This window comes from Chaetura pelagica, unplaced genomic scaffold (assembly GCF_000747805.2).
Source record: "Chaetura pelagica isolate M959 unplaced genomic scaffold, ChaPel_1.0 scaffold65, whole genome shotgun sequence".
Taxonomy (NCBI): Eukaryota; Metazoa; Chordata; class Aves; order Apodiformes; family Apodidae; genus Chaetura; species Chaetura pelagica.
This window is the reverse complement of record NW_009953386.1, coordinates 1,478,265-1,496,367: the sequence shown is the minus strand read 5'-3', so window position 1 is coordinate 1,496,367 and position 18,103 is coordinate 1,478,265. Positions and strand designations below refer to the sequence as shown.

Here is an 18,103-nt window from a genome sequence, read left to right as displayed (position 1 = left end):
AAAGAGTTTGTTTAGAAGAATTTACAAGGTAAAGCAGTGCTGGAGAAAATGTATAATTTGTAAAGGCATTCATTTTTTAAATAAAATCCTTGGGGGGGAAATCAAAATTACTTTTCATATTGACAGCTAAGTTAGAGTAATAGTAGGTAAAAGCAAAGACATCAACACCAAATTCTTCTGAATTATTAAAATGTAATATTTGATAGACCCAAACAATTTGTTTCTCCTCCCTATCTCTAAGCACCCTATTTTTGACTTGGAGAAAAAAACAGAGGAAAGAAAAATTCAGCCTTTCAATTTGACTCAAGAATCTGATCTTTACCAGAAGCTACGAGGCACAGCAAAGCTAACAGATTAATCCATTCTAGGGAAAAGCTGCAGCATGCCACTAGAAAATCCCACCCACCAGCAGTGCTGGGGTGTGTAGGTACTTTTATTCCTCCAGCCCCCACAGGGCAGGAAGGTCCAGTACACTATGCAGGAGGGAAAACCATCCCACATCCAAGCCACCTGCTTCTGAGTGAGGACTGGAAGTGCAGCAACAGAGAAATGCAAGAATCCTGAACCACAAAAATAAGGAAGCATAGTGATCAGGAAAAATAAATAAATAAAAAATTTAAAATAACTAAATAAATATAAATTCTCTATGCAGGACTCAGAGCCTCTAACTTAAGAGAGAAGGAGCAAAGCCTGTTTGTGTGCCAAAGCCCCTAGGTTCAGGCAGGTGTGGGAGAGGGAACCCATTGCACGTCCCCTGGCAGAGGCACTGGAGGAGGCAGCCTGTGTTGGCTACTTGGCACTGCAGAGACCACAGACTGACCGGCCTCAGCTGCCCCCCTCCCCTGCTCCCCCATCGCCCACTATTCAGCAGCGCCAGCACCGTTCCCCTTCACCCCCACATTTGGTGGCTTTGGGTAAACACGAAAAGCTCCGGAGCTGCTTTCGCATTCACCGGTACACCCCCAAGTGGACAGTGAGGAAAAGGGGGAGAGAAGGCACGGACAAGTTTTGGGTCGCTTGCAGAGGTGCAGGATCAGCTGGCTGAGCTCCGGAGCTCAGATTGGAAGCAGTTCTGCTGGGGTCACTGCCCGTCAGAGCCACTACTGAAGTTTCCTAGGGTAAGAGCTCCACTGAGTCATGCTCAGCAGGGTTACAGAAGTGTTCAAGGTTTGTTACCACAGCTTTCAGTGAATAACAATTAATTTGAAATAAGTGGTGGTTTGTTTTATTTTGGTTTGTTTTTTCTCTTAAGGGCACAAGAATTTCCCATCCCATTTTGACTCCTTCACGTATCTTCAGGCTTGCTTGTGAGGTGCCCTGCTCCTCCCATGCAGCCCAAGTATTCTTGCTTCCCCATCCTCTCACCCTCCAGACCAGAGAAAGGAAATCACCACTTGCTTTGAAACATGATCTAGCAGTGGACTGGGTCTGGTTAGCATCACTTCAGTAGTTTGAGAGCAGTAGAAAATGCAGTTCCTGGCCTGCAAACCACCACCCCCACCCCAGGGAGGACAACTGTATTACCTCTGCCTCCTCAGAGGGTAACTGGTAAGGTAGCCCTCCAAGGGCCTTCCCTGGTGCCTTCAAAATCAGAACAGATGTGGCTGATACAACTGGCAAGTAGACTAGAAGGCAAAAAGCCTGTAAATGCCTGTTGTCTGGCATAAACTACAGCTATACAAAAGGACTACAACAGCTCCTGCTTGCACTAGCATTGGGATGCTCTGGTTGCAACTCAGGGAAAGCTTGTGACTTGGAAACAGTGTATTGAGCAAGCAGCATCGACTACAAGATACGAAACATGAATCAGAGGGAGAGGCAATGTTCAGAGCCAATGTGATTTGCCAGTGTCCATCATCCTTGACAGCTCTGTGCCTACTCCTACAGAGCAGAGGGGAAGTTCACATTGAGCTCCTCAACTTCATTGCTGACATTAGCTACTTATGTTGCAAAAGTATAGGTTCTCTTCTCACCCCCAGTACATCCTATGTGCTGGAAAAAATCCTCCTTCTCCATCAGAAACAACAGGAAGGAAGTCAGCTGGAAGGTGCTAGCGCTGGATTCACAATCCAGTGCTCAGGGAATCCAAGTTTGAGAGAAAATATGTGATGGTGAAAAGCATATGTACACAACCAAGAGACAGAAGAAGTGAGACTGTATGAAAAGGAGCACTCAGTAAATGTAAAAAGGTGGCAAAACCTAAGGGATTTTGCAGTGAGTGCACACATTGGTGACAGGCAAGTGTGAGGCTGCATCAGAAAGTGTGTGGAAGACAGGGAGCGTGCCTGTTTGGGAATTTGCTTAGTAGACACAAAATAGAAAAGGCCAGTGCATGCAAGGCTGTGTATAAAAGGAGCAAAGAGGAAGTGAGAAGGCTGTGGACTGGGCATACCTCCGTGTAAGGCACTAATGCACTAGTATGCACAAGAGTGAGAGAAAAGCACTCTGTGTGTGGTGGAGACAGAGTGAGATACCCTCTAAGGGTGCAGCTCACTGTGAATGCAAGACCATGAGGCACAGAGTAGGCCAGAGAAAGTATATGTATGCTCTTTATTTATATATTCACCTGTGTGTGTGTACATGTGTGCATGCACACAGGGTTACAAGGCTGGTGCAGCAGGATAGGAAAGGGAATTTTATATGCAAGCAACTGTGAACACTGTGTGCTGGATGGAGAGAAAGCACAAGAAAAGGCTTGAAGGAGGTGGAGGGAGAAGAAGAGAGAATGTGAGCTCCAGAGAGGCAGCCTGGCACTCCAGGAATTGCATGTGCTAGGGAGCTAGAACTGTATGTGCCAGAGTGAGTTTATTCATCTTCCCTGCTATATTCATGAGTGTGTGTGTGTGTGTGTGTGTGTGTGTGAAGGACCACCGGTGGGTATGTGAGTGTGGATCATGCACAAGCTGTGATTTGGAGGGCTATGATTTTATGTGCATGTGTGACATGTATTTATACATACAGCACGGGATGCATTAACCCTTAACTCCTGTTTACAGAAAGCATCTCAAAACCAGCTAGCATGCCTGTCAACACTTCAGACTAAATTCCATACTCACACTTGGCTCTTAAAGCTGGCAATTCTCCACTGAACAAATCCCCATACCCAACAAATTTTCTTTTCCTGTCTTTCCTCCATCACTCTTTCTCTCCCTTTATTTATTTATTTTTTTTTCCCTGGTTGAGGGGAAGGACATAATGTTTTTGCAGAATGACCAGAGGCACAGAGGTTTCTCTGACCTCCCCCTTTCTGGGCAAAACCAAAACAAAAATAAAACAGGAAAAAAAAAAATAATAAAACCAAACCAAAACAGACCATAAAACCAAAAGAAACTTAACACTGATCTCCTCAGGAAGGTGAAGAATCCAGGAGCATTAGTACTTGTGACTCAAAGTGCTGGGAAACAGGCTGTGGATGGAGGGGATACCCACCTTCACCCACTCCTCTTTTCCTTTGCAAATCTTACAAGCTTACTCTGCACCCCCCTCACCCCCCCCAGCCCATCCTCTGCAAAAGCATAAATACAGCAGCAAAGTCAGTCACATGCAGTGCCCTCTAACCATAGGTTTCACCAGCAGCAATCTCTCCTTGGCTTACTTCCTTAGGGGGGGAAGCTTCAGCTTCCAGCTCCATGTTTCAGGCCATCAGCCTCAATTCAAGCAGAGGGGTTTGAGGAGGTTGCAAGAAAGAACTCATCACATACCTTGCAAGGAGAAGAGGGACAGGAAGAATCCCAGAACCCAGATACTGTGCAGCCAGTAGGTCCTCATGCTTCTCTCTCACTCGCTCCGCTTCCTCTGCCTTTTTCTCCGTCTCTTCACCTCTCTTTCTCTCTCAATTTATCTTTCTTTCCCCCCCCACCCCCCCTGCTCTTCTTTCCTCTCAAATAAAACGGGATTCGTGTCTCCCTTCAGTTCCCCTGGGCTCTGCTTTGCCAGCTCAGACAATCCAGATGCTCGCCGTAGCCTGCACTGGCTGTAAACACAGAGAATCTCTCTGTCTCTCTCCTGCAGCTCCAACTAAATGCGACTGTACTTAAACAAGCAATGCCTTATAGGACAGCGCTCAGAGCAGAAAAGATCCCACCTCTGCCACCTAGTGTTGCAAGCCAGCTCTTTTATTTTATTTTTATATATATAAATATATATATATGTGTTACGCTATAGAAATATGGTTCTCTCATTCCTCTGTAAATATATCTCTTGGATCACAGGTCTATGAAGCATGCTGGGTTCAGGAGTCCCTAAGGCTCCAGCTGTCATGGGGAAGTTATTCAGTGAAGGAATATCCCTCATTGCCACCACAAGAAACGCAGCGGGGCAGGTTTGATTTCTCAGCAGAGTTCTGCTTGACAAATTCTGAAGCAAAGGTCTCTCTGATGCTGGTGTCACTGCTGGGCAGTACACAGGGGCCAGAGGGAGATTCAGACACACTGATTGTAATTACAGAGCTGCCAAGGGCTTCAGGAAAAATAGCAAGCATCAGGCTGCATTAATCTTTGCTGGATCTCCTGTGACTTCCGTGCAGTTTCAGAGGGACCAGAAGGAATCCTTCTGTGTAGAAAATCCAGCTTGTAAAGCCACTGTTTGCTCACAGAAGCATCCTCCCACTACCTCTCTTTTCAAATACATATTTCTCCTACCTTACAAGCATCCTCCCACTACCTCTCTTTTCAAATACGTATTTTAACACAAACCTTTTTCCCAAGGAGTAATTAGCTCCTGTGGCTCTATTGCCCCCTAAAATCATTGCCTCTGGTGAGAGAAACAACAGTAATGAAGTAGTACTTAACATTCACACAGGGCTTTTCATCAGTCACTCTCCAGGCAGTTAACAAAGGGGTCTCCTTTCACAGCTGGGGACATGGAGGCAGGGTGACTGTGCAACTTTTGTCCCTGGGATGCAGCATGGTAGCCCAGGTGGGCTGCCCACCCAGCCTAGTGGCCCCTCTTCAGGCCAAATTGCCCCTTTCACTGTGATACATCACGAGGATGCCACCTCTAAAGGATACCCATCTCCAATTTACATGTTGTGCGTGCAGGATGCTGAGGTGAGCATGCACATGTAGAAAAGGTGCATAGGATTCTCGTAACTAATGATGCCACCTCAGAAGTATTTCTCATTAGACTCCTGTAGAGTAAGCTGTTCTGGAAACAGAATGCACCAAGCCTGCCTCTCCATGGGTTCTTGTCTGCTGTCTCCAAAATCTTCCACTCACCCCACTGTAATGAAAACCAGATCCCATCATATCCCCTGTGACATCACTTGTAGGAAAAAGAAATAACAAGCTGTGGCAAGCCCATAAACGTGTGCTTGTTTCCTTGTGGAGCAAAATGCACATAGCAATGCAACACAAAATGCACTTGCCGTTCGGCCTGACTGGCTGCTGCCAGATACTCTCCTGCATTTTTCATGCTTTTTTCCCCTATGGAGGGAGTGGGACATTACCTAGTCACCAGTTTTTAAGAGAAACATGAGAACAAGCTACTTTTCAGCCTCTCACACTCTTAAATGTGGTTGAAATTGGTTGTGTTGTAAAATTACTGGGAGGAAGAACATATGGACAAGCAGATACAAATGCACTATCAGCTAGGCTCCATTTCCCAAGGAAATCAAGCTAAAAATATTAGAGTGGGTTCAAGTCAGCTGACTCCAGTCAACTGGAGGAGCATGCTCCTTTTTCATCATTTCCCTTCAATGGGAAATGGGGAAATGAGTACCAACACAGCATGGCCTGAAAGAAAGCACAGGCAAAAATAAACTTGTCACTCAAGATGTTTGGAAGTCAGTGTGCCAAAGTCAAGTGTTGGCAATCAGTTTTAAGGCTTGGAGTGAGAGAGGGTTTTTTATTTTTGTTGCAGAAATTCCCACCAAGATCTAGCACAGGTTCAAAGACCAGTTAGGCCAGCAACTGTCCATATGCTTGCCATCATTCTTTTCATTCCTCCTATAACTTCATCATCCATCACCTCAGTGCCCAACATCTCCTATATTATACAGCATTATTTCTATTTGTACTCCGTCACAAATCTTCTCCTCAGACCCATACATGGTCCCAAAGCTCTCCTACTATCAAAACATGTATCTTAACATCCTGGCTAACCACGATCACATGCATTACCTTATCTCTCACCTACAGGATCCCACAACTTAACATCTTACCATCATGCAACCATTCAAAGTCTACTTTACCTATAGACTTCTGCTCCCAACCCTATGCATGATCCCATAATCTGCAGCTCCCAACTGCATGGCCATCTTACATTTTGGATATGAATATCCTATGGCCTGTTTGGTCTAGTCCTCTTTGGAGTATTTGAGCATTTAAGTAATAGAAATATAACAGCAACAGAACTGGATCTCTGCTCGATAAATTGCATAGAAATAAAACTTGTGTGAGATGCTACTGAACCCAGTATCACTCCCATCTCAAATGGGCAGTGGTAATTACAAGTCTGGAAAGCAGATGCAAAGGAAGAAGCACTCTGAGGTAGCAGCACCTTATGCTTCTCTGGAGAAGCCAGCATGACTGAAAAGAGAAACAGCTATTTCTTACGTTCTATTTGACATACTCCTAACCTTCAAAAACATTCAGGGCTGGATTTTGGCTCCCTTGCTCCTGCTGAGTCATACCAACAGGGTTACTCAGGACATTAGTCTACTAAATATGAGCAGGAGTATCAGATTCTGTGGGCTGAAATTCTCTGGGATTGGTCTCCAGCCAAAGGTGAGTCTACTTTTCTTTTGGCAAAATCCCTCAGTTACCTACACATTGGGAGGCCGAAACAGAAGCAAGAAATACACTCAACTCTCCCTAAACACTAAAAAAAGAAGGAAACAAAACAAAACTAACCAACCAAACCTCAAAACATACAATAGTCCTTGTTTGTCAAGCCTTAATTTTTAAATTTCTGCAGTTCTTCCACTTAGGCAGAATTCAAAAGCCAGATGAACCATAGAAATATTAGCTAGAGAGAGAGAGAGAGAAAGAAAGATTGTATTCTGCCAGAGCCCTGAGTGATTGAAAGCTGGCTACTTTTAATGCATAGTAAAAGTATTTCATTAAGGCTAAGTGGATGCATTTAGATGCACTGTGCATGAATGCTTGTCCATTTTTTAATAAATAAATGTGCTTTGTGCTATTAACTGTTTAAGCACTCACACTTTCATTTCTATTTCATCTTAGCTTTAGTCACTTCACGCAATATCAATATTGACTTGACTGTGCAGCACACACATAATATTTTCTCTTCCAAGTTTTTATACTGAAGCTACCATAAAATACTTCTCAAGCTGGCATGTTCAAGTTGATGGAGGAACTTTTAACTTTTCCATTATAGATTTTTTTCAAATTACTGTTATTTAACTGTGCAAATGTCATGTTGCATTAGCAAAAGGCTTAGTGGTTTTTTACTTTAATAGAACTAGTATTGAAAATACAGTTGGCCATGTAAATTTTGTAGGGTTTACATAAGAGAATGAATGGTCCTGAAATTTAAAGCTGAGAGAGCCTGGTAAAGGAAGCAGGAGATGAGAGCCATACATTATCCAGGAGTGGTTTTCTCCTAGATGTTTTAATGTTCTGTCCGGCATGACTGTCTCTGACATACGTATATCACCACTTGTTTTACTGAGTGTTTTATCAGTGGGTTTCATGCTATGTCTCTGGGACTAGTACATCTATGATGAATAGCACATTTTTAGTGTGATTTAGAAGAGTGTTGTGGCATGTGCTGCATGTGATCTTGGGAAAGGGAGTGTAAGAACATGTTCTCTCAGCAAGAAATACTCATTTGTGATATGGTTCTGTGAAACCCACCACAATCTAAGGTCAAGGACTACACAGTACCCAGAAATGTGAGTTCTCATGGAAGGGATGCAGAGTGCATCAAGACCATGATAAAGTCTCACACCTGATTAGGCCCCTTTATGTAGACTGAGAAAACAGCATTCATGCTTCTCATTTACCTTCATCCTGATACTCAAGAGAAGCAAACCCTACTCATATCACACTTCCCACCTACCCTTTCCTTTCTGCTCTTCACACTCCTCTACTATATTCCTTGCTTTTCTCTCTCTCAGCTTCTCTTTGCATCCTACTGCCCCCCATGTCATCATTCCATCTCTCTTCCTCTCTACAATCTTGCTGTGAAACCTATCAAAGATTGTAGAGTGTCTTTTGAGGCTTCTTCAAGGGAAGGATATTTCCACCAGGGTTTCTACAAGACTCCAAGATGAAAGAAGCTTTTTTGAACAAATAAATTCCAGGCCAGTAACTGAGGAAGGTAGCATGTGGCTATATAGCAATTCCATAAGAAAAAAATGCACAGAAATAACCAGCTAATGAGTTAACACCAACACTCAAAGGGCAGTGGAAGGAGGAAAGAGAGGGAAAGAAGCCTCATTTAGTTTCAACAACTGTGTGATGACGCAGTGGGGACTGAAATGAGAACCCTTGGAGACAAGCGTGTTGCGTGAACTGGTACAGCATGGACCACTGGTAATTTCCCTAGCATTATCCCTAACAGACCCACATCCTCTATAACTTGGGTCATGTAAAGGGTACCTTACAAAAAGCATTTGCCAGCAGTATGCACACATATCAACATGGCCACATAATCAGTATACTAAATAAATGGAACAGCAGACGGTATGAATATGTCTACCATGCTGTATCTATGGAGGCAACTCCTTCTCTAAGGGGGAGCCTTACCCAGGCCAGGCTGAGAAAGCCTGAAACACAGGCATGCAGAAATCAGCCTCTAGGGAAACATACACACAAAGAGTGGGCCTGTACTCTTTAAACATTTTGTGGAAATCCGCAAGTGTGAATAACAACACAAAAAAGAAAACTGGCTAGCGCCCAAAAAAAAATAAATTTGTCAGATAATTTTTTGAGTTGTCATGTTTTCCGTGGGAAAAGTCAGCTCTTCAAAGCTGGGGGAAAAAAAAAATATAATTCTGATCAGCTCTTAGGAACTGCAGGGAATTCGCAATCCAGAGGAAGAGGTGTTTACATCACAAAATCCTTGCCACATCCAGCATTAACTGGCCTCTGTGGAGGTACAAGCAATACCTCAATGCTGCAAAGCACCTTTTAAGATGGTGTTTTTGCAGCCCCCATATCTTTAAATCTCTACCAGAGCTTGGCAGCACAGACCTTTCTCACCTCCTCCTGGGATTCAGGGCTTGATCCCCCAGGTAGCAGCACTCTATCAAAGACATTTCCTTGAAATAGCACCCAGCTCCCCTGGCACATACCTTGCTCTGCTCAGAAGCAGCCTTTTTTATCACAGCTGTTACTTTTCTGGTCTTTAGTCACAGCTAAGGATCTTGTGCTTCCCTCTATTAATCCTCTGCACCTGCTGGGGAGGATGCTGCAGCCCCACCTCCTGACCTGTGGTTCCAAGGAGTCAAGCCTGGTGCTCCCCAGGTGGTACTTCCACCTTTAGTCTAAGGCATGTTGGCTTTGCTAGATACATTGTGCGTTGACTTTAGAGACAGGAGTATCATGCGCTCCCCTGTGTGTGTCCTTTGTTGGCTGAGCAGTAAAGGGAAAGGTGGCCATTTGCCCACCGTGCCTGGCTGTCCAAGCTCCAGCTGATCCTCCTGACTCAAAAGAGTCTCAAACAAATGACTGTCAAGTTTGTACTTATCACTCAAATGAGATCTATGTGGAAAATGACATCAGTCTCACTGTCTGCAATGAGAGCTGACCTGCACATACATGAATGGCCTGATATTTCCTGGACAAAAACTTGGAAAAGCAGCAAGGTCTCCACAGATATTTTTTTGTGATGAGAAGTCCGTATTTAGCAGTCTGTAATGCAGCTGGGGCTTGGCCTATGTGAGCATTCTCATTGCAAGAGTCTCCTTGCAGTGGTTCACAGCATTCCAAAATTACAAACTCCTAAGATGATGTTTTTCAAATGTACTCTCTTACTCGATGGACATCTACGATTTAGTTTTTCTTTTTGAAAGCTTGAGCAAGCAAGGGTTTGGCTGTTTAAGGTACTTGGGACTGGCAGAGTGCTTTATGATTAGTGAAAGAAACAATTTGTGCCTGTTTTTTAACAGTTCCAGTGCAGAAATTACTATGGTAGAGAGTTGAAATACAAATAATGTGAGGCAAGATTCGTAGAAAGAAGCAAGTTCTTTTATTAAACTAAAGAATATAGCAGCAAGAAGGAAACAAAATGTGCTTTCCAGGCATGTGGGCTCAAATGCCCAAAAGCGTATCCAGACTTTTAACTATATGATGTCTAATAACAGAAAGCACTTCTCCCTACAAATCTGCCTTCACTTACATCTTTAGCCCATCCTAGCAACAAGATCACTGCATCTTGAGAGGGAAGTTAAGCCTGTGGTGGTGAGGACAACACTACTCAGATGAGCAGAAAACATGCAAACATGGTTGCATTCAGTTGTTCTTCATTTGGACAAATCCCAGGTCCCGGAAAATACTTCTTGGTTTGTGTGACATGAAAAAGCCTGGGTTTCAATACTGTGCAGAGAGGAATCTTTTTGTAGGCAGAGCTCCACACATTTCTACTCATCACTGAAGACCTTTCTCTTTCAACAGCACTTGAAAGACCCTCGCCAAACTCAATGGCCTCTGAGGTGGGGGCTGGGGTCTTTTTCCAGGCAACTAGCAACAAGACAAGAGGAGGGCAGGGCCACAAGCTGCTCCAGGGGAGGTTTAGGTTGGATATTAGGAAGTAGTTCCTCGCGGAGAGGATGATTAGACATTGGAATGGACTTCCCAGGGAAGTGGTGGAGGCACCATCCCTGGATGTGTTCAAGGAAAGGCTGGATGTGGCACTTAGTGTCATGGTCTAGCCAGTGTGGTGGTGTTAGGTCATAGGCTGGACTTGATGATCTTAAAGGTCTTTTCCAGCCTTGGTGGTTCTGTGATTTTCTGATCCAGGTCCCCTCAGCAGCAATGTCACTAAGGCGACCTTTTCCCTTATGTGCTCTGTATTAAGTGGTACCTCTACCTTCCCCTGCTGCTGTTTATCAGTTGTGTTGCAGGCATGTACAGAGCCTGTTGTGCTAGATGCTCTACACAAAGATGGCGAGAAATTATTTCAAGCCTTTGACAACAGGTGCTAAGGATGACAAACAGCACACTGACCAGAGAAGAGCCTGCAACCCACCTACTACATTTCATACTACATTAAAAAAAAAATTACTTTGATGCAACTGCAGACTCTTCTCATTTAATGAAAAACACAAGGAGACAGCTTTAAGTTTGGCACTACCTGACTTCTGCTAGCCTTTGCAACATTAACAGCTCCTGCCAGTAGCTGCTTTTTCAAGAGCTGTTTTTTCAAGGCAGGATTTCTTTCCTGTAGCTATTTTATCAGAGGATAAAACCAAAATTATTAGCATTAATGACTATTATTATTTACTATTATTATACTATTATTATTATTATTATTATTATTATTATTATTATTATTATTATTATTATTATTATTATTATTATTATTATTATTATTATTATTATTATTATTATTATTATTATTATTATTATTATTATTATTATTATTATTATACACCCTTGTACAAGCTACACAAGTACAGGAGAAGGGACAGTCCATTTCCCTAAGGAGCTCACAAATCTTATTTATGATAAGGAATCGCAGACCATGTATTAGTAGTAGGAGAGGAGAACAAGAAGGAAGACAACTGTATTAAACACAAACCTTTTCTGTTGCTTTGGCAAGATCCCATCTCCTTGGGCCTGCTTCCTCAGCAAGAAAATACAGATACAGGGATTTTCTCTACAACACCACTTTCCTCCATACCAAGGGGTTCTGTGGTGTTTCTCTTTGCCCTCCTCTCCTCCCAGCAACATATTAGTCTGTTGCCTAAAGCCATGCCAATGATGCACAAGTGGCAGCATCCACAGTGACAGAAATAACTAAGTTTTGTACAGTTCTGTCCACCTGTAGATCAATACCTCATTGCTTTACCATTTTACAAATGGGGAAACTGAGGCACATGATGGTGCAATAGCTTTCCCTAAAATCACCTATTTTTAAATACACAAAAGGTCCTAAAACAGATCATTAATGTGTGCTTCTGCCAGAGTGGTTCCGTTTAATATCCAGGCAGTGTCCTCCACCAGTAGAAGCACTTCATTGCCAAAAAGAAAAGTAGCCATGCTGCAGTTTTTCCCACCAACAGCAAAGCTAACAAACATTGTGAACTTATTAGACTAGAAGAGGTTTCAGTTGTAGATAAACTCAAGAAGTTAGCATCTTAGAGACTAATGGCAATCCAGTGGCAGAGGGAAGTTCCATTGAGTTGGTAAACTTGATATTACTACAATATTGCAGGGCCCAAACATTCATAACAGTATTACATCTGGTATGGAAATCCCATGAAGTCCTAGAAATTCTGGAAAGTGGATTTCAAGTCCTTTCTCTGTAAAAGAAATAAATTAATTAGTTGGTTTAGAAATTAAGGGAGCTTGGACCAAGCTTTATATTCCCATTGGTTAAAAGAGGAAAGATTGAGCATGCTGATTAGAGTCTCCTGAAAAATCAGTAAGATGTTCATGGTGAGTAACGAATTGGAAGCTATATATATATAAACATGCATTTAATTTGTACAACTTTTCCCTCTTGATGCAGAATCTCATGACAATATGTAACCTGGAGAGGTTATGCCTTGCGAGTATTTTGTAAAACTGAGACTGTTGCTTTATATTCCCAGTGGATCTTGGTGCAAATGCAAGGCTGAACAATGACTCCGTATCTGGCTGTGCATGATTCCACCTCATGACAGTTTCATTTGAGAAATTAATTAAGCAAAATATGGTATATTTTGGGGCTGTATGGGAAGAAAGTTCCTTATACTTCTTCAGCATTTAGAATACAAAAATCTAAAAGGACCATCCTTCAACTTAAATAGAATAGATTTGCTACTAAAGGCAGAAGGTGTCTGTGGTTGCCATGAAGCTGTCAGTGGTCACAATCACAAGGAGGTCATAGAAGACCTAGAAGATGTTCTTAGTTAGCTACTAAATTTATTCAATACTCTTAGGTTCTGTTTAGATAGATTGAAGTTACCTCAAGGTCAAACTTCTCTGTGGTACAGACTGTAAGCTTATAAATGCAAGCTCAGGTGTTGACCAGGCACATATTTCAGAATCCAGAGCACTCTGACTGCACACACTTGGTGAGTCACTGGGTCAACAAGCATGTTTATACAGGCATTCAGTTGGCTCTCTGAATGGCAGCCACAGGGACAGGATGCAAATGTGGTGCATGGTCTTTGGTCTCAAGACCAGTTTGATAGCAGTGCAGGCATAGCTTTAGTTAAACCTGTGAATCTCTCCTGCTCCCAGGATGCTAGTTTCCCACTTCTAATAAAAAACACATTCTGTATCAGGCTATTGTCACAAAAGTAGATCTGGAAATTGCACTGTGCTGGACCTTGCTTCAGTATCAATTGATCTTAGCTTGGATTAAAAAAAAAGAGAAAAAACTGCTCTGAGTTGCATCAGGAACTGTAGGTTTAAAGTCCTTTTTTGCTCCTTCCCAGATGCTTTTCTTTTGCCAAACACAGTCTGTCTGAACTGGGAAGTCCAACCCTCCATAGACAGCTCCAGAATAAGGTTATGCAGTTAGTGTATGTCTCTGCGAATGAAAACTTGGGCTGTTTTTCACAGTGAAGGTCCAGACTAGGACCTGAATCAACAACAGATTCTAATGGAGACGCTAAGAAAAAAAATAACCTTTTAAGGTTTCCCTGGCCCTAAAGAGCCTAGATGGCACACAGACTTTGCAGCCCAACTTCAGTATATGAGAGATGCTATGTCCTAGAGTAGGCACTAATGTGTGTCTTACGGCACCTTTGCTCCTCCATCAGGTAGAGGTCAAGGAAAACTAATCCTAATTCTAAAAAAAAGGTATTCAGAATATATGGTCAACCCTTCTTCAGCCCTCTTCACTGAGTAGCTTGATTTGTTTCTGTGTTCACAGGAATCTTGGCAAAGGCAGCACTACACCACTCCCTTCTTCTGTGGCTTTCGCCTTTACAATGAACAGGGACTTCATCTGAAAAAAGTCTTGTAAAGGAGGGCAAGGAAGAGAGGCCAGCTGCAGCTCCAGCTGTAAGGCTGGTGAAGTTAGAGGCAGAGAAGGTGTAGATTTAGGTGACAGCTGTCCGGACAAGTGACAGGTGAGTGGGAAACTTGGTGATGGAAAATTTTACAACGGAAATTAGTAAGCAGACAATAACATTAAAAGAAAGGGAGAGGGATCTGAGTAACCAACCCCAGTGCTCTCTTATACTGAGCTTTATCCTGGGTCTCTAAGATTATGCTTCAAATAGATTCTGAACTTAGGGAGGATTCTCACATTTCCTTTCCTCTGGTTTCTTTTTAGAGATCGCTAGCTGACACCTCTCTGACATCTTTCCAGTGACCTCAGCAGGGCTTTGGTCTGGGATTTCCTCATGCTGCTCTGCCTGTCCCAGCTGCATGAGTAACTTCTCTGTTCCCACAGCTCATCAGAGACTAGTTGATGCTCACACTTTCTGCACTACTGTGTTGGTGGTTCCAACCATCTTGCATTCCCACTTCCCATGGAAGTCAGTCTCACTTGCTTTGGGTGTCAGACTGCTCCCAGTTTATGGGTGCCTCCTTTGTAATCTGAACTCTGTGAAACCAAATGGCAAGAGCAGGATTAGGCTCATTCAGAAATGCTGTTAGTAGCAAACCCACGACCTTGCACCCCAGCGAGCAGTGATATTACACCATGGGATGTGTTGATTAATTGTAGATGGTCGAAGTCACTTGTAAGCTATTTATCACCATCATCATTAGGTGCCATAAGGGACCTGTAAGAAGCATAGTTAAAAGGGATCACTCCCATTTTTCTTCAGCTTTTATCATTCCCTAGTGACAGCAAGGACCCATGGCTGGATTAACCTCTATTTACTAATGCTCCAATAAACAGCTGGCCAAACCCTAGATCTAGGTACCAGGAAATAGAGTAGTATGCCCATGGTTATTACCAGACCCAGCAGCAGAATCTGAGCCCTAGAAGCAAGCCAGCAAGGGCACTAGTGATGCTTGCTCCTCTCATGAGTCAAACCTTCCAAATGAGGATAAAGTCCTTGTACTGGTGATCTAACAATTGACTGAGCAACACAAGGGCACTTGTACATCCACTTTTTCACTCTTGACTTCTGAATGTTGCCACTTTTGCATTACTGGCATGGACTTTGAGTCATAGATTAATATGTTGCTGGGAAGAGGGGAGGACAAAGAGAAACACATGCAGAACCTTGCTGAGCTCTCTTGCAAACTCCTCCATGGTGGATTGCTATAGAACTCCCAAGAGTCATAAAAGCTACAACTTCTTAGTAGGACAAATGAAAACACTTCATTGGGTCAGGACTCCAACTACTGGGGCACAAGCACTATTGCCTTCTTGGTATAGGAAAGCATACCTAAGGATCTGCCCAGAAAAATGCAAAGTGATTTTGCTAGACATTTGCTGAATGGGTGCCTCCACCTGCAACTGGGACTGCTGGCAGCTGTTGAGCTTGCACCTGGCACTGTTTCATTATTCACAAAGGAAGGAAAATCTGAGAGAGCTGTTAGATGAATTATCCTAGTGTCCTTCATCTAAAACTGCTCTACATGCCTGAATGGCCTCTGTGTCTTCACTGGGCTGGTTAGGTTTGAGCCGGTTCTTGGAATAAACAATCCTAACCATTCCCTGGGACTCTATGCATCAAATTCCTTCTGATGGACACCTAACTAATGATGCCAGTCTGCAGTCACTTCTATGGGCACAAGAGATCTGTTCCTCTATGAACGGGCTATTCGCTAGAAGAGGAGGAATTCAAGGGTTGGCACTTAATGCAGACCAGGAGCTGGCAACTTGCTTGATATGCTTGTTTGACTTTTACCTTGACTGTGGCAAACAACAATAGTGAACAGACAAACATCTGTCTTACCCAGAGGCTGGCAGATAGGGATGCTGTGCTTCAGTCCCTTCAGTAGAGAAAAAATGCCACTGTCATATCTTGGGGAGAGGTTTCTTTTTCCTCTGAAAAAATGAAACAAAAAACAAAAACAACCAACCAAACAAACAAAAAGAAAAATATGGCATATTTATGGAAATCTGTAAACCTCCATAGACTTGGAATTTTGTAAGGACACCTGTAAAATGGAGAGGAGTAAAAAGAAGGAAGGAATGAGAGAGGGGAAGATAAAGTAATGCCTCATGTATGCCTTTAATGAACTAAAACATATTCTCCCCACAAAGGGCTCGTAAGGGAAAAAATAGGATTCTGCACATATACCTTCAATCTAGCACTGAATTATCTGTGGCAATTGGACCCGCAGCCTCATATGAGAAGGTCTTATAAAGAGGAAAGGATATTATAAGACTACTGTATGCAAACACACCAAATTAATTCAAGAGCATCATTGTTATTTCATTTATATAGCACCATAGGGGTATGCAATGCTTTACAGACAATTAGGGGCTATAAAAGTTTAGAGAAAAGATGAAGCAGAATGCAAGATGCTGGCAACCAACTGCACTATGAGCCCTGACTAAAAGCTCTCACCATGGTGTTTATAGTTTGTTTGTTGTGGTTGGTTGTTGTGTTGTTTTTTGTTGAGGTTTTTGTTTTGTTTTGTTTTAAGGTTCAGGAGTGGTTTCTGGCACTAATCCCTTTTTACAGGGAGGGAGAGACCGTTTAACATGATTGTTGGGCCTGTTCCAAGGATGCAAGGTTAGAAAACATACTCATTAAAACAGATCTGAAGAAACAAAACACAAACATGCACAACAAGAAGCAGGGAGATAAATTTGAGATAAACTGTAAGTAATTTCCTGAGCGTTCAATGCTTCAGTAAACTGGTGGAGTAAACAGTGACTGCATATGCTCAGAGTTGACTGGCTGAGGCTCTAGTTGGATATTGTGCTTCTAGGTTGAAGACAGATATGCATAAAGCATGTCCTGTCACTTGTGTCCTGCATTTGCAGCTCAGGGATACATTGGATCCTCAATTGTTTTTTTTAGCTGGTAAGTGAGCAGCTAAGACTAGGAAACATCTTTCCACCAGTAAAATAGCAGGCGAATCAAGATTCCAAATAGAGATCTTATTCATGGGATCTAGACAGGCTTTTGTACTGCAGCACTAAAATATTTCAGGAGCATCTGGACCTTAAATCTACCCATAGACATACAATGAGAATGTAGCAGATTTCTCAAGAACTTGTTGTTTTTCTCGTAGCAGCGTATGACACCTGTGCTCTGTAAATGGAACTATGCAAGGATTTAAAGGTTGATTCTTACTGTATCAATTGTGATCTCAAAGCAGTTAGATCTTTAAAGAGTTTTTTTGTGGCTTGTTATTAAAAATATATGGGAAAGCTTTTTTTTTTTTTCTGTTTTGTTTCAAATGGGAAAGGTGAAATGAAAAATCTGTTGATTTTTTTGTCTTCCCTTTAACATTTTCTATCCATCCCTTATCAAAATTGTCACTGAGAATTGTTTTTTAAAAGTACAAATTAAAAAGTACTAAAAGCCTTTTTTAGTCAACTAGGAAATTCTAAATCAATAAGCATTTTTGTTAAATCTTGACTGAAAAATGGTACTTCTCTTTTGGCAAGGTGGAGAGGGGGGAAACAAATCCTTCCCCCACACTTGAAAGCAATTTTTACTTTCAAAGTTTCAGAATTCTGTGCTCAGCCCCTGCTTTCTCCATCTGCTCTGGAGCAGCTCCTGAGATGTTTTTTTTTGCATTATTTCCCAAGAAGATCTGCTTTCTATTGCTATTGTCTACCAGCTACCACCAGTGATGCTGCATTGCTGGAAGCTTAGGGACTAGCACTAGCACATTTTACATGTCCTCTGGACTGAAGTTTGCTGTATTGAAAAGAAAAATAAAACCCTACCAGTATCTGACCTTCGGGCAACCACCCTCTAAACCAGTTTTATTTATAGAAAACTATGCATGGATCATCTCTATCTTTCTATTGAGATGTTAATGCCTGTTTAAACCTGCGTGCTCCTTGTTCCTGTATAATATAAAGAACATTTCTACTGCTTTTGCAGCACCTATGC

At 42.5% G+C, this 18,103-nt stretch overlaps 1 protein-coding gene across 1 annotated transcript in view; it reads right to left on the bottom strand.

Moving 5' to 3' along the window:
- Window positions 1-3,810, bottom strand: part of LSAMP (limbic system-associated membrane protein) — a 1,070,131-nt gene extending 1,066,321 nt beyond the window's left edge. The window contains exon 1 of the mRNA XM_009998230.1: window positions 3,702-3,810. Coding sequence (XP_009996532.1) covers window positions 3,702-3,768 — 67 coding nt within the window. The 5' untranslated portion in view covers window positions 3,769-3,810. The remainder of the gene's footprint in view (window positions 1-3,701) is intronic.
- Between the last annotated feature and the right edge of the window lie 14,293 nt (window positions 3,811-18,103).